Raw genomic sequence first — 24012 nt, 5'->3', positions numbered from 1 at the left:
CCCTATCTACCTCCATTCTGCTCTCTTCTTTCTCATTGTTTAAATATCTTTCTTTTTTTTCTCTATTTGGGGATGTTTCTAAAGATAGTTTTATGGTTTACTACCAAGTTGTCTGTAGTGTCCAGTCTCCAACGAGTGCCTCCTGTTTAATTTTTAATTCAGAAAATATGTTTCATACATTTTAATACAACTCTTTCTCTATTTTGGTTCGTTTGTATCTCAAAATGGCCTGCCCTTGCTGAGACCATCATACATCTAGTGGTGTCCATAACATAACTAGTTGCTAAAAACAAATAAACAAATACCAATTTTTCATACAATAAAATCACTCCTGGAATTTGCATGGATTCTCCTGCACTGCACCATTTAGTTTTTCTCTGTGCAACCTTACAAAGAGGTCTCTAGAGCAGTCTGGGCACTGTCACGTGGCTGTGCTTCACCAAATTCCACAGGCTTTGTGAAAGGTTGGCATGTGTGTATGTGGGCAGGGGGGTGCAGCTTAGGAAAAAAGGGATCCAACCATGTACATCCTCAATAAATGTGGCCAAATCAATATGAAAGGAAAGAGGTAGACAAGTTTTTTATCTGGAGACCAAGATGACAATTTGGGGTGGGGTTTGAGAGGGAAAGAAGAGTATAAATGGCAGAGTAAAAGTTGGGAGCTTTGTCCCAATACCCCAACCACTGATAGAGACTTCAAAAGAGGCTCTTCATACATGGCGTCCACAGATTTATGCATTTCACAGTCTGCACAAACCATACAAGTGACACTTCCTTAGGACCACTTAATCACACAGGGGCCCTAGGGTAGGCTCTTTGGCTTATGCTCAATTTGACAGACTTTCATTGAGGTAACTGTTCTCTTATGCCAGGAAATAAATCAGAAAAGGAAGAAATATAAGTCTGTCAATGAATATAATGATTTATTTCCTTATAAGAATATGCAGTAGGAAAATTTCTTACATTTTATTATCGTGGTCTACTTTAGGATTTGTTTTGGTCATCTATGAAGTATTCTGAGCTTGGGAGAGGGCAGCACTGGGATGAGAATTAAATCACTTATCTGAATCAGAAGTCATAGACATAACCTAGGCTATTGACATGACTGTATTTTGACAGTGGCTAGAACCTTTAAACTTTACAGTGTCAGTGAGAAATCATTTTTAGTCTGAGAACTTGTTCCTGGCTCCTTGTTTTAAACACCCTGTACTTAAATTATATAATGAATCCTACTTTGTAGCCACAGAACATCAAGCCTAAATATAGCAGTTTCAAAAGTAATACATGAAATCCGTATGTTGATATCTTCATCTATAAAGCATAAGTGGCTCTAAATAAAAAAATAAATATGCTCAGCTATTAAGAGTTTGACATTTCTGTTTACAAAAATAAAGGAAAAATGAGCAAGAATAAATTAAGATAAAACAAAATGGGAAAGCTGATTGTCAGGCATAAACCTAACTTCCCTGATACTTCAGGGGCCATGTTCCCCATTCTGTGTGGGAAGGAGCCACTCTGGCAGATGCTGGAGCACAGTCCCTCCCAGGCCATACAATGGTCACTCCCAGAGTCATTTTCCCAAAGTTGATTTGCAGCAACAGTGGCTAGCCACAGCCACAGCCACAGCCACTTCATGCCCAAGCTTCCTGCAGGCCGAATTAACCAGCATGGTGGGAGCAGGTACAACCAAGGGGTCTTCCATGTTTTTCATTCTCTGACTACACTTCTGGCATCTCCATGAGAATGGCATGCCCAGGTTAGCCCTCTGCTCCCTGGGGGAAAGTAAGAGACACGTGGAACAGAGCTGCCCTAGGAGGGCCTAGCCCAGATCAACTAACCTTCTGACAACCTAGAGATGTGTGAACTAAATAAATGCTTATTTTGCATGACAATGAGACTTTGAGGTCATTTATTATACAGTGAAATTGTGGCAATAGATGATTGATTTCTCTCCCAGGTCCCACTTTTTGTACTTTCTTCTTCTCTCCTCTTTCACCAAGAGGCTGGAAAGAGGCATTCTCTCGTCCCAGGTTAAGTTGGATCTCAGAAAGCTGGGCACCTGAACCATGGCACACGATGACCTTACAAAATTACTTTGAACAGTAGTCTGGTGGAATGCTATTGTTTAATTCTGGCTTATTGTTGCTTCATGCTTGCTGTCTGACTTCTAGGAAGTTCAAAGCCAGCCTGTGGGTGACCTCTAGTAAATGCCCATGACTTCATGTACATATTCTCATTCCCCCTCTATCTCTATCTCTATCATCTCTATCTCTATCTCTATCTCTATCTCTCTCCTTTACCCTGGATCCATGGTTCTTTCCTATTTTTACTTTTTCTCTCACTTTTATTATTTGTATATCTATGTTATGTTAATAGAATTGTTTACATCTTAGTAACTCACCTTAAGTCCATTTCTGAAATAACACAAAATATAAATAAGCATAAAACCACATATGATAATGAGAAGAAAAATTGAAAAGGTATACCTACGCAGGAAGATTTTTAATCCTACTCCAACTGCCCCTATTCCAGAAGAAAGCCTTCCAGAAAGGGTAAAGTCAAGAAAGAACATTTAAATGAGGAAAGATCTCAAGGTTGGTGGAGATAGCTGCTGGGTCATCCAGGAGCACACACATGCTTTGTAGACCCAGAAAATTCCACATGGGCAGTAGTGAGGGGAAGTGAGTGGAATTAATGTCACTGGGCGTTTACTGACTGGATGTTTAGCATATATTAACTCAATCACTCTAGTAATCTCCTGAATTATTCTCATTTCACAGATGTAGAACTTAAGGCATTAGAGAAACAGAATGAGGAATCAAACTTAAGTAGTTTAAATCTTAACTCATGGTGAAACTGCTTGACTGCCTGGTGGAAATCTCAGCTCTGCAACTGAGTATGTGATCCTGGGTAGGTTCCTTAACCTCTTTGTGCCTTAGCTTTCTGCATTTAGTAAGCAGCATAGAGTGTTAGCTATATTGTAGTAATTAGTATGTGGTAGAATAAATTGTCCTTCAAAAAATGCCAAAATCAGTCTAAGAATCCCTTTTCAATACACTCCTAACTACTGAGTGAAAACTGAATCCAAACAAAAGGCACTGTCTTTGTTCATGTGTTCATTTATTCTTCAACTAACATGCATGAGGGAATAAAAAGATGTGTTGAGTGGCATCAGCCATAAATACAATGAGATCAAAGACACATGGAACACTGTAAGTTTTGAAGTCAGGAACTTCTTAAGAGAAGAAATGTAATTTAGACTATGTCTTCAGGGGTAGGAGAAACTGGACGGCAAAGAAACCCCTTCCAAAATGGTGTGGGAAGAGAATGACTTAGATTAAGCAGCCCAGAAACAGGAGTGCCACGGCCCACAGTGGGTAATGGAGGTTGAGATTTGAGGCTGGTATTCTCCAAGGTAGCTCATTCTCCCCTGGATTCACCTCTATCACCCATCATGCAACCTAGCACAGAGTAAGTACCTACTATATGTCTATTGAATGAATGAATGAATGAATGAATGAATGATAAGCACACATGGTTAAACACTACACTATGAGGCACGCCTTCCACACCCAATACTTTGGATTGCAAAATTTACTTGAATGAAAAACAGCCAGGTAGAGCCTGCCCTACGGTGGCCTAAGTGTCATTCCCCTCTGCTCTGTAGTATTTTCTCACTTTATATAATAATTTTCACATCATAGCTCTCCCTTTGAGGAACTGAAAATTAGCATTAACTTCTTTTTTTTGAGACAAAGTTTGGACCCTAATGAAAGCAGGAAGCATGGGTGGCACTAACCTGGTCCTTTGTTCCCAACTAGATAGCCACATAGCTGCCTTGCTTTTATTCACTGAAACTTCATTTAGAAAAGAGACCATTAGAACACTGTATTTGGATGAAATAGAAGTTTCACTGTTAATGATTTAACCATTCCCATAAGAATATAATCATGGAAAAAGAAATAAAAGAAACAGTATAAATATATATGTATATATAAAACCTCAGAAAAAGAGTTGGTCTTTTTTCCACTCTTTAGAAACATAAGAAATAGTCTATCTGCTTTGGCACGACATTGTATGATTTATTTATTCTAAAATGCCAAGAATTTTTTCTAGCATCCCATAAAACTCAAAGCCATAAGAATGGACATGCTTCAAAAATAGAAAGAGAAAAGCCTGAGAGTTGTTAAGATTTTTAAATAGTGGAGCTGATTTTAACTAAGCCTATATGAGCAAAGCCAAATCTACTTCAGCATGGGTATTAATAATAATGTGACATTCCCTAATAATAATGTGTCTAGTCAGTACTTTCTCCAGTGTAATTTTAGAGAATCCATATGGCATGGGAGAGAGATTGTGTGCAGCAAAATGGTAGATGAGGCAGCAATTAAAACCCAAACTACTGGCTGAGCTTGCAAAAAAAAAAAAAAAAGAGAGAGAAAATGTCCCAAATACCAAGGCAAAGAGGTATCTGATAGCCAGAGAAGAAGGTGTACAAGCTAATAGGGTGGGACTTGGGGGAGCTGGGAATCAAATACTATTAACAGGTAAGAGCTTGGAGTGTAATGCTCACTCAGGCATAAGAGACAAGGCCTCTGGCCAAATTGGGTAGCAGTTTGGAATTCCTATATATGAAACCTGTGCATAAAGCTAGAGTTGTAAAAAGCTGCAAATGAAATGAAAGGATTAATATACTCTACCAATTGGCCAAGAGATATGACAATGAACCTTTTCTCTGCTGAGTCTCTGACTACAAATAATAACAATAATAATAATAATAATTTATCTGATAGAACTCAAAGCCAATATTCTACCTAAAAATATTTGGAGTACAAATTTACTTTATTCACTTACTGTGGAAAGCTCCAAGGCAATAAATTAACATCAAAATTAAGATGAAATTAGGTCTAGTTTATAAGCTCGCTCGGGGAACCAAAGTCAAAATTACTCTGAAAGTTCTATTGCTGGATGCCAAAATTAGTGGGCAAAAGTTTGAAGAAAAGCAAGATTTGCATAGTATCTCTCTCAAAGTATCTCTCTCAAGGTATATGCTCACTACAAAAGGAAAAATAGTAACTTTACAATGGAGAAATCTGGCAGACACCATCTTAATCAAGTGATCAGTATCCCAATAGTAAGACATATTGACATCATAAATCCTTTGATATGATGCACTAAGAAAAACACATCATTTCTGTAGTATTCTTGCTAAACATGCCTAATCCAAGTCCAACCGGGAGGAAACATCAGACAAATCCAAATCCAGAAACATTCTACAAAATAACTGGTCAATACTCTTCAAAAAATGTCAAGGCTATAAAAGGCAAGGAAAGATTGAGGAACTGTTACAGAAGAAAAGAACTAAATGTGCCATCTGGGATCCTGGATAGGATCCTGGGACAGAAAAAGGACATTAGTGGAAAAATAGTGAAATTCATATAAGGTCTTAAGTTTATGTCCCAATGTTAATTTCTTGGTTTTGATAACTTCACTACATTAAGATGGTAATAGTAGAAGCCAGGTGAGGGATACATGGAAATTTTTCTGTAAGTCTACAATTAATTCAGAATAAAAATATTTAGAATAACAATCATCCTCTGGGTGCTTTGAGCCTTTGGCTAATTTGCTTCTGGACCCAGGAGTTGGGAAAGCAGATCTTGGTGCACATCTTGGTCCTGACCAAAAACACCCAGCCCCAGCAAAAGAAAGCACAAGCTGTGGAGTATGGAAAGGTAAGGTTCCAACAGGGTACTCAAGGCCAGTCACAAACAGTGTCTGACATTGGCCTGCACCAGAGACCATCCAAAAAGACTGAGAGTCCTAGCAGGACTACCTAATACATAGAAAGAAAGCCAAATGAGCAGCCAAAATGGGGACACACACACAAAAAAAGCCCCAAATGAAAAAATAAGAGAAGTCTCCAGAAAAAGAGCTAAATGAAATGGAGATAAGCAGTCTATCAGATATAGAGTTCAGAATACTGGTTGTACGGATGCTCAACAGCATGAAAAAAGATTTGGAAACTATGAAGAAAATGAAGAAAGACATAGCAGAAATAAAGAATACATTGGAAGGAATAAACAGCAGATTAGAGGAAGCTGAGAATCGGATCAGTGAATTAGAAGACAGGGTAGAAAAAATCAATCAGAGATCCAAAAAGAAAATAAACAATTAAAAAACAGAAGGACAGTCTAAGGGAGCTGTGGGACAAAATGATGTGTAATAATATTCGCATCATGGGAATGCCAGAGGAGGTCAAAAGAGAGCAAGGGTTAGAGAACCTGTTTGATGAAATAATGGCAGAAAACTTCCCTAACTTGGTGAAGAAAAAGTCACACAAGTTCAGGAGGCACAGAGACTCCCAAGTAAGAAGAATCCAAAGAAACCCATGCTCAGACACATCACAATGAAAATGACAAAAATTCAAAACAAAGAGAGAATCTTAAAGGCAGCAAGAGAAAAGAAATCTGTTACCTACAAAGGAGCTCCCAAGAGGCTATCAGCTGATTTCTCATCAAACACTTTACAGGCCAGAAAAGAATGGCATGAAGTATTCAAGGTAATGCAAAATAAGGATCTGAAACCAAGACTACTCTATCTAGCAAGGCTATCATTCAAAATAGATGGTGAAATTAAGAGCTTCCCAGACAAAAAAAAAAAAAGCAAAAGGAGTTTATCACCACCAAACCAGCATTGCAGGAAATGTTAAATGGACTGCTATAATTAGAAGTAGAAATAAAGAAACATAGGCATAAAGAATTAAAATGGCAATAAATAAAGACCTATCAATAATAATCTTAAGGACTTTAAGGGAGAGATCAACAGCAATACAGTCATAGTTGTGGACTTTAACACCCCAATGACTTCACTGGATAGATCTTCCAGACAAAAAGTCAACACAGAAACAGTGACTAAATGGCACACTAGATCAGATGGATTTAATCGATATTTACAGAACATTTCACCCCAAAGCTGCAGAATATACATTCCTCTCAAGTGCACATGGGTCATTCTCAAAGATAGACCACATGTTAGAAAACAAAACCAGTCTCTGCAAGTTCACAAAGACTGAAATCTTATCAAGCATCTCAGATTACAAGGGCATGAAATTAGAAATCAACTACAGTAAAAAAAAAAAACACAAAAAACCTTAAAAACATTCAACCACATGGAGTCTAAATAACATGTTATTAAACAATAAATGGGTTACCAATAAGATCAAGAAAGAAATCGAAAACTTCCTGGAAATAAATGAAAAAGACAATTCAGGAAAGCAGTCCTGAGAGGGAAGTTCACAGCACTGCCGATCTGCCTCAGAAAGGAAGAAAAATTTTTAGTAAACTCTCTAACCATACAACTTAAAGAATTAGAAAACTCCCCTGTGAAGCCATCCAGACCAGGGATTTTGTTTGCTGGGAGTTATTTGACTACAGCTTCCATTTCATCAGTTGTTATTAGCCTATTCAGGTTTTCTGATTCTTCCTGATTCAGTTTTACATGATCTCATTCATATGTGGAATCTAATAAACAAAATAGACTGAGGAACAAAATAGATCCAGAGACATAGAAGCATGGAACAGACTGATGAATCTCAGTGGTAAGGCAAGGGTGGGGGAGTGGGCAGGGAGAGATTAATCAAAGAATTTTGATGCATATATACATAACCCATGGATACAGAAAATAGTGTGGTGAAGGCCTGGGGAGGGGGTATTTGGGGGGAAGGGATCAATGGGAACAAAAGGGGGGGATATCTGTATTACTTTCAATAATAAAGGTAAAATTAAAGAAATAAAGAGTTAGAGTGAGAACAGCAAGGAAAGTCCAGAGGAAATAGAAGGAAGGAAATAATAAAGATCAGAGCAGAAATTAATGACATAGAAACTGAAAATCAGTACAAAAGATCAATGAAACCAAGACCTGGTTCTTCAGAAAGATAAATAAGATTGACGAACCTTTAGTCAGATTCACCAAGAAATAAAGAAAGAGGACTCAAATAAATAAAATCAGAAATGAAAGAGGCAATATAACAACTGACACCACAGAAATACAAAGAATTGTAAGAAAATACAACAAGCAACTATATGCCAACAAACTAGACAACCTGGATGAAATGGACAAATTCCTAGAAACATGCGATCTCCCAAAACTCAATCAGGAAGAATCAGAAAACCTGAATAGGCCAATAACAAATGAGGAAATTGAAGAAGTAATCAAAAACTCCCAGCAAACAAGAGTCTAGGACCAGAAACATTTACAGGTGAGTTTTACTAAACATTCAAAGAAAAATTAACACCTGCTCTCCTCAAACTATTCCAGAAAATTCAAGAGGGAGAAAGACTCCCAAGCTCTTTTTGTGAGGCCAGCATTAGCATACAAACCCAGAAAAAGACACTACAAAGAAAGAAAATTACAGACTAATAAACCTGATGAACATAGATGCTAAAATCCTCAACAAAAATTAGCAAATTGTCTCGAGCAATATATTACAATGATCTTACACTATGACCAAGTGGGATTTATTCCAGGGATGCAAGGCTGGTATAATGTCTGCAAATCAATAAATGTGATACATCACATAAACAGAATGAAGGACAAAAATCATATGGTCATATCAATGGATGCAGAAAAAGCATTTGACAAAATCCAGCACCCAATTTTGGTAAAAACTCTTAGCAAAGTGGAAACAGAGGATCACACCTCAACATAATAAAGGCCATATATGACAAACCTACAGCCAACAGCATACTCAATGGTCAAAAACTAAAACCATTTCCCTTAAAAAAAGGAATAAGATAGGGTTGTATGCTTTTACCACTCTTATTACACATAGTACTGGAAGTTCTTACCACAGTGATTAGACAAGAAGAAAAAATTAAAGGCATCCAAACTGGACAGAAGGAAGTAAAACTGTAATTATTTGCAGATGACATGATATTGTACATAGAAAACCCTAAAAACTCCACCAAAGTCCTACTAAATTTAATAAATGAATTCAGCAAGGTAGCAGGATACAATATTAACATCTGAAAATCTATGGAATTTTTATATGTCAATAATGAACTCTCAGAAAGAGAAATTAAATATACATATTATATATATAATTTACCATCACAACTAATAAAATAAGACATCTAGGAATAAACTTAACCAAAGATGTAAAAGACCTATACTTGGAAAACTACAAGACACTGAAAAAAGAAATAGAGGAAGATATAAAAAAAATGGAAAACTATACCATGTTCATGGATTGGAAAAATTAACATCATTTCAATGTCCATACTACCAAAAGGAACCTATAGATTTAATATAATTCCCATTAGAATATCAGCAACATATTCCACAGAACGAGAATATTCCAAAAATGTATATGGAACCAAAAAAGACCCCGAATAGCTGCAGCAATCTTGAGGAAGAAGAGCAGAGTTGGAGGGATCATTTTACTGGCTATCAAACCATATTACAAAACCACTGTAATCAAAATTGCCTGGTATTGGTACAACAAAAAACATAGATTGATGGAATAGAATAGAGAGCCTAAAAATCAACCCATGCCTCTATGGTCAATTAATATTTGACAAAGGAGGCAAGAGCATTCAATGGAATAAAGACAGTCTCTTCAATAAATGGTGCTGTGAAAACTGGACAGGTACATGGAAAAAAATGAAACTAGACTACCAACTTACTCCATACACAAGAATAAATCCAAAATGGATAAAAGACTTAAATGTAAGTTGTGAAACCATAAAAATCCTGGAAGAAAACAGGCAGTAGAGTCACAGGCACCTCACATAGTGGAATTTTCACCGATACATCTCCTAGTGGAACAGAAACAAAGGAAAAAATAACCAAATAGGACTACATCAAACTAAAAATCTTCTGCATGGCTAAATAAATCCTCAAAATACAAAGGAACCCCACGTCTGGGAGAACATATTTGCCAAGGACACATCTGATAAGGGAACAATTTCCAAAATACACAAACAACTCATACAACTCAACCAGAGGAAGACAAACAATCCAATTTAAAAAATGGGCAGCCCAGCCGGACGTGGCTCAGCGGTTGAGCGTCGACCTAGGATTCAGGCAATCGGGGTTCAATTCCTGGTCAGGGCACATGCTTGGGTTGCGGGTTCAATCCCCAGTTGGGGGCATGCAGGAGGTAGCTGATCAATGACTCTCTCATCACTGATGTTTCTATCTCTCTCTCCTTCTCCTTTCCTCTCTCTGAAATCAATAAAGACATATTTTTTTTAAAAAATGGGCAAAGGACCTGAATAAACACTTCTCCAAAGAGGACATACAGATGGCCAAGAGACATATGAAAAAATGCTTAATGTCATTCATCATCAGAGAGATGCAAATTAAAACCACAAGGAGGTATCACTTCACACCTGCCAGAATGGCTCCCATCAACAAATGATAATTGCTGGCAATGATGTGGAGAAAGGGGAACCCTGGGACACAGCTGGTGGGAACGCAGACTGGTGCAACCAGTATGGAAAACAGTATGGAGGTTCCTCAAAAAATTAAAAATGGATATGCCTTTTGACCCAGTGATCCCACTCCTAGAAATATATCCTAAGAATCCTGAAACACCAATTAGATAGAATATATGCATCCCTGTGTTCATAGCAGCACAATTTACAATAGCTAAAATCTGGAAACATCCCAAGTTCCCATCAGTAGATGAGTGGATATAAAAGCTGTGGTACATTTACACCATGGAATACTATGTAGCTGTAAAGAAGAAGGATCTCTTACCCTTTGGGACAGCATGGATGGACCTGGAGAATATTATGCTAAGCAAAATAGGCGAGGCAGACAAAGACAAATATCATATGATCTCATTCATATGTGAAATCTAAGAACAAAATAAACTGATGAATAAAATAGATTCAGTGACATAAAAACAAGGGACAGACTGATGTATCTCAGAGGGAAGTCAGGGGTGGGTGGGTTGGTGGTTGAGGAGAGATTAACTGAAGTATTTATATGCATATATGCATAACTCTTGGACACAGACAATTGTGTGGTGAAGGCCTGGAGCAGGGGGTCAATGGGGGGTAGAAGGGGTCAATGGGGGGAAAAGAGGACATGTGTAATACTTTCAACAATAAAAATAAATTTTTAAAAATGTTCCAAAGACAGCAGGAAAATTTTGTGCTCTGGTCACTGGGGAGAAAGGACTTGGCTATTAAGGTTCCTGCTTCCACAGAATTATTCTGGGATGTACGTTCCAGGGTGGTGACTTCATATGCCATAATGGCATGGGTGGCAAGTCGATCTATGGGGAGAAATGTGATGATAATTTCATCCTGAAGCATATGGGTCTTGGCATCTTGTCCATAGCTAATCCTGGACCCAACACAAATGGTTCCCAGTTTTTCATCTGCATTGCCAAGACTAAGTGGTTGAATGATGAGGATGAGGTCTTTGACAAGGTGAAGGAAGGCATGAATATTGTGGAAACCATGAAGCGCTTTGGTAAGACCAGCAATAAGATCACCATTGCTGACTTTGTATAACTCTAATAAATTTGACTTGTTTTATCTTAACCACTAGACCATTTCTTCTATAGCTCAGAAGAACATCCCTTCACCCCTTCTGTGCAAAATATCCTATAATCTTTGTGTTCTTGCTGCAGTTCATTGAGTTCCATGTTTTTCTTATTCCCCATTCCCATCTAGCTGGGTTGCAGAGTTAAGTTTATGATAATGAAATAAAAACTAGACAACAACACAAAAAACAAGAAACTATATTACCAGAGCCTAACCTATTGGACTAGCCTTTATCAGAGGCTAACTGACCTGGGGCAAGGGAATTACTCAACTATAGCTCCCCTGAGCTTTCCATGTGGAGAAGGTAAATACTCAAATCTAGCCCCTCCAGCCATCCTGTCCCACCTATGGAGTGGGGGAGAAAACTGAAAGTTACTTGTAAAGTTCACGGCCAAAGGACACAAGCACACTAAAAGACAGAGACCTAATCATAGCAATAGAGAATCCTCTTCCCCCACACCTCGCCACCACATCACTAAAGGCCTAGTTACCAGAGTTCCTTTTACATGGTACATCATGTCTAGCTTTTAACAAAAAATTACAAGGCATACTTAAAGGCAAAAAACACAGTTTGAAGAGACAGAGTAAGTACCAGAACTAGACAAGGATGTTGTAATTATCAGACTGTGAATTTAAAATAAATAGTTCATATGCAAAGTGCTCTAATGAAAAAGTAGACAGCATGCAAAAACTGATGGATAAGGTAAGGAAAGAGATGGTAATTCTAAGAAAGCATCAAGAAGAAATGTTCAAAATAAAAAACACCAAAACGGAAATGAAGAATGCCTTTGACAGGCTCATTAGTATATAGGTGCAGAAAGAATCTATGCTCTTGAGGATATGTCCATAGAAACATCCAAAACTGAAAAGTAAAGAGAAAAAGACTGGGGGGACAAAAAGAAGAGAATATCCCAGAACTTTGGGACAACTACAGAAAGTATAATGGGAATACCAAAATAAGAGTAATGAAAAAAAAGAAGAGCAGAAACAATATGAAGCAATAATGACTGAGAAATTCCCTCAAATTAATATTAAATACCAAACCACAAATCCAGAAAAATCAGAGAACACCAGGCAGGATAAATGCCCTCCAAAACTACATCTACGCATATCATATTCAAACTGTAAAAAATCAAACATGAAAAAAATTTTGACAAATGCCAGTGTGGAGAAGAATACCTTACCTACACAGGATCGAAGATAAGAATTACATTCTACTTCTCAAAAACTGTGAAAGCAAAAGAGAGTGATGTAAAATATTTAAAGCACTGAGAGAGAAAAACCACTAACCTAGAATTCTATATCCTCCAAAACTATCCTTTGAAAGTCAAGGAGACTTTCTCAGACAGGCAAACACTGAAGGAGTGTGTTGCCAATAGACATGCCTTGCAAGAAATGTTAAAAGAAGTTCTTCAAAAAGAAGGAAATTGACACAGATCATTAAAGTTAGATCTATATATTTTCAAAAGAGCATTAGAGAAGGAATAAGTGAAAAATAAAAACTTTGATTTTTCTTATTCTTAAGTGATCTAACAACAATTTCTTCAAAATAATAACAGTAACAATATATTTGGTTATGTATATATATGTATATGCACATGTGCATATATGTCTCTGTATAAGTGAAATGAATGACAGTGATGATAAAAAGATTAGAGAAAGAGATTAGGAATATTTTGGTACTATAAGGTTCCCCCACTACCCATGAAGCAGTATAGTGTTATTTAAAAGTGGACTTGGAGAAAAAAACACTATCACAGACAGAGGAAACAAGATAGCATTGTAGGTAACACCTGTACCCGCCACCTCCCACAACCACATCAAAATTACAACTAAAATGCAAAACAATCATCACTCAGAACCTCCTAAAATCTAACTGAACAGAAGTCCTACAACCAGGGAACTGAAGAAGCACCGAGACCGGTAGGAGGAGCAGAGATGTGGGCTGATTGGGGTTGAATCACAGAGACGCAGCTGTGGTCCCACACTCAGTGCCCCGGTTTAAACCCAGGAGGGATATCTCCGTGGTGGGGATTTCCTGGAGGAGTGAGGGGGCCCAGCCCAACAGCAAATCCCCAGCCCAGGGCTCCAGGGCCAGGAAGAGAAATCCCCACAACTTCGGGCTGTGAAAATCAGCAGGGACTGTCTGAGGGTTGTGGACACTGCAAGAGTAGCAGGCAGCTCCTCTTTAAGGGCCCGTGCATGGACTCAGACGCACTTCCTCTGAGCTCCAGCGCTGTACAGCAGCTTGAAAGGAACCTGGGACACTTGGGGAGGAACTAACCTGCCTGAAATTGCGGCAAGAGGTGGGGCGGCAGCTTTCTCCCAGAAAGAAGAGCTGGCGGAGGCCATTGCTCCTTTGGCAAGTCCTCCCAGCACACAGCCAGCAGGCAGGTGCCATATTTGAATTGCCAGCACCTGACATACCTTTGGCCCCACCCCAGTGATTCCCGGAGGCCCCGCCCCTCCCTACCTGCAAGCTCATCCAAGCCATTTCCAGTGGCTTTTTTGTGAAAGTGGCATCTCGAGCCTCATGCTTAGGACTTTCCTAAAATCTCTCAAACAAGCAGCAGCGTGCCCCATATGGCTTGATACAGGGCCCCAGGCCTGGCGCTAGTGGCAGCCTGCACTGGTTCACAGCTTGGCCTCTCCTGGACACCTCCAAGCCCAGCACAAGTAGCAGCCAATTACGGTTTGCTGTGTAGCTCATGCTGGGTGGCCCTGGGGCAAGGCACTGGCACAGGCTGACTTTGCACCTCCCGGGAGGCCTCAGAGACAGTGCACCTCGTGGTCAAACTCGACCACGCTGGATTACAACCCTACCATATCTACAAGTGACACACTCAAGGGGTGCACTTGGTGAACACCAAAGCTCCACTGAAGTAAATCCTGCTCCAGAGGGGTGTCTCCAGCACAGCAGCTCTCTGGCTGTAGTTGCAGCTGGTCCTCACAGCTGACTGGCCTGGGGGTCAGTTCCTCCCAGGGACGCCAACAGCAACCAAGGCTCAACTACAACACAGCCCACAGGGGAGCATCTAGAAGGCCCAGCTCAGGTGACTGGGGAAGCTGAGCGAATGGACCCTACAGGACACCTACTACACAAAGCCACTCTACAAATTCCAGGAGACATAGCAGCTCTACCTTATACATAGAAACAAACACCTGGAAGCAGCCAAAATGTGGAGGCAAAGAAACATGTCACAAAGGAAAGAAAAGAAGAAATCTTTAGAAGAGGAACTAAATGAAATAGATCCAAGCAAGCTAACAGATATAGAGTTCATAATTTTATTTATAAGGATGCTCAACTATATTAGTAAGAGTATTACAAAAACAACTAAGAAAATCAATGACATAATAAAGTACCAAATTGAAATGAATGCTACACCAACTGAAATGAAGAATAATTTACAGGGAATCAACAGTAGAGTAGAGGATGCTGAGAATCAAATCAGCAATTTGGAACACGAGGAAACAAAAAACGCACAACCAGAAGAGCAAAAAGAAAAAAGTATCCAGAAATATGAAGATATTATAAGGAGCCTCTGGGACAGAGTCAAGAGGCCCAACATTTGTATTATTGGGGTGCCAGAAGGAGAAGAAAGAGAGCAAGGAATTGAAAACCTATTTGGAAAAAATAATTACAGAAAACTTCCCCTACCTGGGGAAAGAAATGGACTTACAAGTCCAGGAAGCACAGAGAGTCCCAAACAAGAGGAACCCAAAGAGGCCCACAGCAAGACATATCATAATTAAAATGCCAAAGGTTAAAGACAAAGAGAGAATTTTAAAAGCAGCAAGAGAAAAGCAGTTAATTACCTACAAGGGAGCACCCATACGACTGTCAGCTGATTTCTCAACAGAAACTTTGCAGCCCAGATGAGAGTGGCAAGAAATATTCAAAGTGATGAAAAAGAAGGAACTACAACCAAGATTGCTCTACCCAGTAAAGCAATCATTTAGAACTGAAGGTCAGATAAAGAGCTTCACAGATAAGAAAAAGCTAAAAGAATTCACCACCACCAAACCAGCACTATAGGAAATGTTGAAGGGTCTTCTTTAAGAAGAAGTTAATGAACAAAAGAATCTGACAAACTAAATAGATCCAGAGATATTGACTCATGTAACAGACGATCATATTTCAGAGGAAAGAGGGAAGGGGGTGGAGAGTGGGAAAAGATTAACCAAAGAAGTTATATGCATATATGCATAACCCATGGACACAGTCAATAATGGGGTGAAGGCCTGGGGAAGGGGTGGGAGCGAGGTGGAGGGGGTCAATTGGGTTGAAAAAATGGGACACCTGTAATACTTTCAACAATAAAGATTAAATAAATAAATAAATAAATAATAAAAAGTAAATAAAGTAAAAACCGAAAAACATAAAGAAGGAAAAAAAAAGTGGATTTGGATTAATTGTAAACATGTGCTGCAAATTCTGGTGCAACCACTAGAAAAGATGCCATTTATAACAGCACAAAAGTATCAAATATCTAGGAAAAAGTCTAATGAAAGACGTAGAAAACCTCTAAAAAAGAAAACAAAAAAGTTTGGTAGTTTCTCAAAGTTACACATATGCCTACCATATGATTCATACATTCCACTCCTAGGCATTTACTCAAGAGAAAGCATATTTCTATTTTTTGGTGGGGAGGCAGGGGTGCTAAAATTCTTCTGTATCTTTATTGTGGTAGTGGTCGCACAACTCTAGGAATCTGTCATAATCATAGAACTCTATACCAAAAAAAAGTGAACCTTTTCAGGTATAAATTTTAAAATAAAATAGAATTTAAAAAATCAAATGTGGTCTTGGAAAATGAGGCCATATCTTCTTTGAATGGAAAACATATTTAAATTCGCAAAAGCCCCACCTTACCCGGCTCAGTTCAAGTAGAAGGAGGAGAGTTTATTACTGTTCTTCCAGGTGAAAGGCATGAGTACAAAGAATCTGGGGGGGGGGGGGCATATTCTGCATTCTAAATTAAATGTGGAGATCTTTTCATAAGAGCAACTTCTAAGATATAGCACAGGATTTCTCTACCTCTGCAATTAAGGAACTGGGAATCCATGACTCAGACACTGAACAATATCAAACTGTCTCTCAAATACTTAAAAATTAAATACTTTTGGGAACTGTATATTTCCAGTCTTCTAATTCCCTGAAATATGTTGGTACATGCTGCTACAGTTAATGTTGCTGTTTAACAAATTACCCTTAAAATTAAAAGCTTAAAACAACAATTTTGTTATGTTCATGGACTCTGTGGGTCAGGAATTCAGACAGAGCACAGAATGTCTGGAGTTTCAATTGAGAAGTTTCTGTAACTGGGGTCTTGAATTATGTGAAAGTGTCTTTGCTCACAAGTCCAGTGCATGACAAGGACCATTAGCCAAGATCTCAGTTCCTGCTGTCAACTGAATTACCACCTACACATGGTTTCTCCATGCAGCCTGGGCTTTTTCATAGCCTGGCAGCCTCAGGACTCCAAAAGCAAGTGTCACAGCAGACAATGCAGAAGCTGCATCATCTTTTCCGACCTGTCCTCAGAAGTCACATGGTCTCACTTATGTCACATTTTATTGGTTACAAGAGACTCACAAGGCACTCAAGATTCAAGGGGAGATAACACAGACCCCACCTTTCATTGGAAAGACTGTCAAGTTCACATTTTAGACTAACATGTTAGATAGGAGATACTGTTGCAGCCATCTTTAAAAATTACAGTCTGCCATATTTGTGTGGTATAGTTTCCTTCAGTTAACAAGATCATTGGTATGTAGCATTCCTCAGTTAAATAAGATATCAATTTAGTGAGGATATTTCAATTCTCAAGAAGTGAGAACTTATTACAGAAGGAAATGGTTAAAAACTATAAGATGTGAGAAAATATTTTAAAATCAGCATTTCAGCTTCTTTTGCAAAGGAAAATTTGCCATTTTAATATGCAAAACTAAGCCACAGAATAAGAAAAAAATAAATGTGAAGACATTGTCACTAATTTAATAAGAATTTGAAAATTTTAAAAATTCTTCCATTTCAAAATTATATTTTAAATTTCTGGAACTGTTTTCTGTTTTTTTGTTTTTACTTTAATATAAAATATTCTGGCCCATAAGCATTTTAAGAATGTAAGTAAAATAAATCTTCATGCTTATCTCACAGCATATACAAATTTAATTTGAGAGGAATCATAGACTTAGTGAAAGCTAAAATCATAAAACTATTAGAGAAAAACATATGAGAATATCAAGGACTTTGAGGTAGGCAAAAACATCTTAAACATCTTAAACACTAAAAACATGTTAAACAGAATACAGAAAGCAATAACCATAGAACAAAAGACTGACAACTTGAACTTCATCAAAATTTAAAATGTGTATAGTACTCATCAAAGGACAGCAATGAGAAAGTGAATAGGAAAGCCATAGACTGGGAGAAAAATATTTGAAAAACATGTATCTGACAAATGACCTGTATCCAGAAAATATAAAGAACACCTACAACTCAATAATACTACAACAACAATCAACCAATAAAAATTGACAAAAGATTTGAAAAGACACTTCACAAAAAAAGATATACAAATGGCCAATAACCACATTTTAAAAAGTGCTCAACATCATGGGTTATCAGGAAAATACAAATTAAACTACAATGAAACAGACTCTGCTACCTATCTACCAGATGGCATAAGTTAAAAAGCCTAACAATACCAAATGTTGGCAAGGTTGTGAAGCAACTAAGACCCTTATACACTCTTAGGGGGGATGAAACTGGTACAACCACTTTGGTAAAAGGTCTGGAAGTTACTTATAAAGCTAAACATATACCTATGTCTTAGCAATTCCATTCATGGGTATATAACCAAGAGAAATAAAAATTTATGTTCACAAAAAGATCTGTACAAGAATGTTCAGAGCAAGTTTATTTATACAGGTCAAAAATTGGAACTAACCCTGGTATCTATCAGCAGGGCGAATAATAAACAAATGGTGGTATAGTCATACAATGGAATACTACTCAGCAATACAAAGGAATGAAATACTGATACACTCAACAATATGGATAAATCTTTAAATCATACAGAATAAAAGAATCCACAAAAGGATATGTGTTGTATAGTCCCATTTATATGAAATTTTAGAACAGGAAAGAAACACCCACAGTGAAAAAAGTTAGAATAGTGATTGCTTCTTGAATGGGGAATGTGGGCTGAAATTGACTGGAATGGGGTGAGAGGGAACTTTCTGGGGAGATGGCAATGTTCTATATCTTAATAGGGATTTGGATTGCACAGGTATATGTATTTGCCAAAGCTCAGCAAATGTATACTTAAGGTTTGTGCATTTTATTGAACATTAATTTTACATCAAAAGAGAAAAATCTATAAATAAATGGTAAGCATGCTGAAATATTTAGAGGAAAATAACTGATGGCTGCTTTCTTTGAAATGGACCAAAATTAAGATGAATTAATGGATGGATGGATGGAGGGATGTATGAATGGAGGTATGACAAATACATGCAAACCTCGTTTTACTGTGCTTCACTTTATTGCGCTTTGTAAATAATTGCATTTTTTCCAAATTGAAGGCTTATGGCAACCCTGCATCAAGCAAGTCTATTGGTGCCATGTTTCCAAAAGCATGTGCACACTTTGTGTCTCTGTGTCACATTTTGGTAATTCTTGAAATATTTCAACATTTTTCATTATTATTATATTTGTTATGATGATCTGTGATCAGTGAACTTTAATGTTACTATTGTAATTGTTGTGGGGCACCACAAATCACACCCATATAAGATGGGGAACTTATTAAATATTGTGTTTTCCAATTGCTCCACCAACCAGCCATTCTCTTATCTCTCTCCTAGGGCCTCCCTATTCCCTGAGACAACAATATTGAAATTAGGCCAATTAATAACCCTATAATGGCCACTAAGTGTTCAAGTACAAGGAAGAGTTGCACATCTCTCACTTTAAATCGAAAGCTAGAAAACAATTAAACTTAGTGAGCAAGGCATGCTGAAAGCCGAGACAGGTGGGACACCAGGCCTCTTGCACCAAACAGCTAAACAAGTTGAGAATGCAAAGGAAAAGTTCTTGAAGGAAATTAAAAGTGCTACTCCAGTGAACACATGAATAAGAAAGCTTAAAAGACTTATTGCTGATGTGAATAAAGTTTTAACGGTTTGGATAGAAAATCAAACCAGCCATAATATTTCCCTAAGCCAAAGCCTAATCCAGAGCAAGGCTCTAACTCTCTTCAATTCTATGAAGGCTGAGAGAGGGGAGGAAGCTGCACAAAAGTCTAAAGCTAGCAGAGGTTTGTTCATGAGGTTTAAGGAAAGAAGTCACCTCCATAATATAAAAGCGCAAGGTGAAACAGCAGAAAATTTATACTATATATACTTAGTTGATAAAGCAGTGGCAGGGTTTGAGAAAAATTGATCGTGAAAGGAACAGTTGACTAATACAGCAAACATCACTGTTGTCTTATTTTAATAAATTGCCACAGCCACCCTGAACTTCAGCCTGATCAATCAGCTGCCATCAACATCAAGGTAAGACCCTCCAATAGCAAAAAATATTATGACTCTCTGAAGGCTCAGATGATGGTTAGCATCTTTTAGCAATAAAGTGGTTTTAACTAAGGTATATATGGTACATTGCTTTTTAAACATACTACTATTACACTACAGTATAATGTAAACATAACTTTTATATGCCCTGGGAAACCAAAATATTCATGTGACTCATTTTATTGTGACATTGGCTTTGTTACAGTGATCTAGAACCAAACCCACAATATCTCTGAGGTATGCCTATATAGTAAAATGTTAATGATACAATTTAAGTCAGGGATTTATGGGTATTCACTGTTCAATCCTTTCAAATTTTCTGAATGTTTTACATTTTTCATGAAATGTTGGGGAAAACTGAATGGATAAGACTTTGTTGCCAATTTGATAAAAATTTGAAAATTGTAAGAACTATTCCATTCTAAAATTTATTTTTCAAGCCCTAGAATTTTGTAACAGTAAGATAAAATATTCTGGTCCATAAGATAAGAATTTTAATAAGCATACTGAAATTTGATTCTAAACAATAGAGCTTCAAGTGAAACAACAGCTCTATGATTCTGAGACTCTTGACATTTTCTCAGAACATTCTGCCAGCATTTGCCATTAGCTCTTTCTGGAAACTGAAGCAAGAAATAAAAAATGTTCAGTGCTCTTTGCCCAGGCTCTTTGGTTTTATTTGCTTGTGCTTTATTTGTTTTTATCTTTTTATTTTTTTTTAACAATTGCTTCATTGTTAAAAAAAAAAAAAACAAGGAATGAGGCATACTCTATTAACAGCTTGGCATGTTGCCTGCTACAATTTCTTCAAAGGATACACAATCCTTGAAATATTTATATAAATATATATACACATATAACCTTCAGATTTTTGGTATAAATAGGACCATTTTATATAGACTCCTGAATTTTGCTTTATCTACAAAACAGCATGACACATGTATGGTAGCCATTAGTGCTATTCACCAACATCTGGTTTCCCTCCTTCTGAACATATGGATGGGGCCATGTGACTAGTACTGGTCAATGAATTAAGAGAGAAAATTATACATATTTCTTCCCAGCTAAGAACTTGTTGGGCTCAACCCTGCAAAGTTCTCTTCTTTCTCTGGCAGAGTGATTGGTACATTCAAGGTAGTGGCTGTTCTGTCAGCTTCAGTCCCTGACTGGATACTATGAAAAAAAATCCCCCTGACAAGAACAATGGATACAGAGAGTAAGCAAGAAATAATCCTTTGTGATTTAATTCCCTGAGATTTGGGGATTAGTTGTAACTGCAGCATTACTTAGTCAATCCCTGCTAACACATTGAACATTTCCTTCAGGTATGCATATTTGGGCTATCTCATTCTTTCTCGTGGCTAAATAGTACTGTCTTAAACTAATGCAACAAAATGTATCCAACTATTCCCCTATTGTTGGGTATTTGATTTTCTTCCAAAATTTTTGCTATTACAATGTTTGTTGCAATAAATAGTATGTGCACAAACACACATCTATTACAATCCATTTTTCAAATTTTTTTCTGATTAAAAAGTTCCTAAAAGTGAACTTAACAGGTAAAGGGGGTTAAAACATTAGATATGATGCTGCCATTTGTCCTTCAAAATGCTGAACCAATTTAAATTCCTACCTATAGAAAGTGAGAGTACCTGTTATTCCACATGCTCACCTGCAATCAGTTATATTATTCTTTTTAAATGTTGCCTATATAATATTCCATGAAGATTATACTTCATTGTTATTTCAGCTTGCACAATTATTAGGCTTCTTTTCATAGATTTAAAGGCTATTTGTATTTCTCCTGAGAATTGTCTATTCCTGTCCTTAACACATTTTTGTCTGTTGATTTTATAGGAGTTTTTCATGAATCCTGAATGTTAATTCCCTGGTTCTTATACCGGTTATAAATATTTTCTCTCAGTCTATCCCTTATCTTTAAGTTTTTTTATGGTGCCTTTTGTTATAGAGAAATATAAAATTTTCCTGTAGTCAATACAGTCAACTTTTTCCCTTATGGTTTTTGGAAACTATGCCCTACCACAAAATAAAAATGTATTCAATGTTTTCCAATCAATTGACACTAAAACCTTTATTCATAATCCATTCTTTCTCCACTGACTTGACAAGTTCTATATATATCTTACAATAAAGTCCATAAAATGGGTCCTTTATGGCCTTTATACTCTTGTCCACTGATATTTTGGTTATTATCCTACTAGTACATTTTGATATTTTCAAATATCTACAAACTATATAAATTCTAGTACCTGAACTTCAATATTCTTCTTTTTCAACATTTCTCAATCCCTTATTTTTCTTGAGGAACTTCAAAATCAGTGAGCCAATTTCCCTTCCCCTACACCCACCAAACCAAACCAAATCTAATAACAACAATAACAAAAACTCATATTGTAATTTTGATTGGAATTGCTTCAAATCTAGAATAATTTGGACAGACTAAAATGTTTACAATAGTGTCTTCCCATTCAGAGATATGTATAATAAAGTTTTGAAATTGTATTCATTTTAGTCTTACACATTTCTTACCCAATTTATTCCCAGGTGTTTCATGATTTTTGTTGATATGGGGAATAGTATCCCCCATTACATAACACTTCCTAGTGTTTACTATTGCTTTTTAGGTAGTTTTGTATTTAGCTGCTTTCCTAAATACTTTTAATAGTTCTAACCATTTTTTAAATGAAGTCTTTTGGATTTCTAGATACACAATCATATTCGGGTTCTAATTTAAAAAGTAGTCTTCAGTTCTATTTTGGGCTCTTTAATCAGTGATTCCTAAATGACTATTTCCACTATACCTAGGGGTAAGAAAATAATGGGATTTTTACAGCTGGAAGGAACCTTATAATGATCTAATCCAAGGGTTACCTAGTCAAGGACCTACTAGGGTATGCAGGTAAAATAACTGGGAGAAGGTATAAGACAATGAGGAATTGTAGAGACTGGGAAGAAATGCAGAGAACAGGCTTTGTCTGAGTTGGGCAGCTGCCACCCCCAACTGGTTGTTGCCACAGGGAAATGTAGGCCCAGATTCTACTTTTCAAGAGGTGCCAGATATATAGATTTTTACATTTAAACTCCTCATTTTAAAAACATTAAACAAAAGTCAAACAAAATACAATTGCCAGCTTTCAATCTAGGAACTTGAATCTAATCCAATATTTCATTTAAGGCAATTTAAACTCAGAAAGGTATATCAGAGATTGCTGAAGGAGTGGCGTGTAGGAGAGGGTTTTGTATTTTAACTGCTTGGTGGATCAGACCAGTATCTGCAAAGTACTAAACTAGGCAAGTGTTTTGTTTGGTTTGGTTATAAACAAGGAGTTTAGTCCCTAATACTGACATTTTGTATTCCCTGCTTGGTTCATCTTGGCTTAGATTTGCTGTGGTGGCAAATGAAAAGGGTACCTTTTAAATCATCCTTCTATATTTGGGGAAATTCCCACATTACGTTCCCCATTACACCAACATGGAAGTCAGAGCTCAATTTCCCAGCCTTCCTTGCAGTTTTAAACATGCAGGTGACCCAGGCTTCACGAATTAGAGAAGCTTACGTGAGACTTTGACTTGGAAGGGATTAACAAACAAAACCCAGCTATGTGTGGGCCACGTTTGATGTCAGAGGGGTCCAGCTTTCTGGAGTGACAAAGGATGCAAGGTTGCCAAAAGTGGTGGTAGTCATAGCTGCAGTTAAATTGAGCTCTTGGCAGCAGTACAAATGCAGCAATGAGTCGTGGGTGGTGCAGTGGTAACAGAGGCCATTTTCTCATCAGACAAGTTCTACAGCCCAGTCTGGGCACTGTTCCTAGAATTTAGCCTCAAGCTTATTTCTCCAGCCCTTCCAAAGATA

At 37.4% G+C, this 24012-nt stretch overlaps 2 protein-coding genes across 2 annotated transcripts in view; one reads left to right on the top strand and one right to left on the bottom strand.

Moving 5' to 3' along the window:
- Positions 1 to 24012, bottom strand: part of EFHC2 (EF-hand domain containing 2) — a 194393-nt gene that overhangs the window by 45852 nt on the left and 124529 nt on the right. The gene's annotated exons all lie outside the window — the stretch shown is intronic.
- LOC148090585 (peptidyl-prolyl cis-trans isomerase A-like) lies at positions 2460 to 11525 on the top strand. Its single transcript, XM_087829430.1, has 2 exons — positions 2460 to 2552; positions 11241 to 11525. The coding sequence occupies exons 1-2, from the start codon at positions 2460 to 2462 to the stop codon at positions 11523 to 11525; spliced, it is 378 nt and encodes a 125-aa protein (XP_087685556.1).

Source organism: Miniopterus natalensis, chromosome X (genome assembly GCF_054644295.1).
Source record: "Miniopterus natalensis isolate mMinNat1 chromosome X, mMinNat1.hap1, whole genome shotgun sequence".
Taxonomy (NCBI): domain Eukaryota; kingdom Metazoa; phylum Chordata; class Mammalia; order Chiroptera; family Miniopteridae; genus Miniopterus; species Miniopterus natalensis.
The sequence above is the reverse complement of the archived record's forward strand: the minus strand, read 5'-3'. Positions and strand labels throughout refer to the sequence as shown.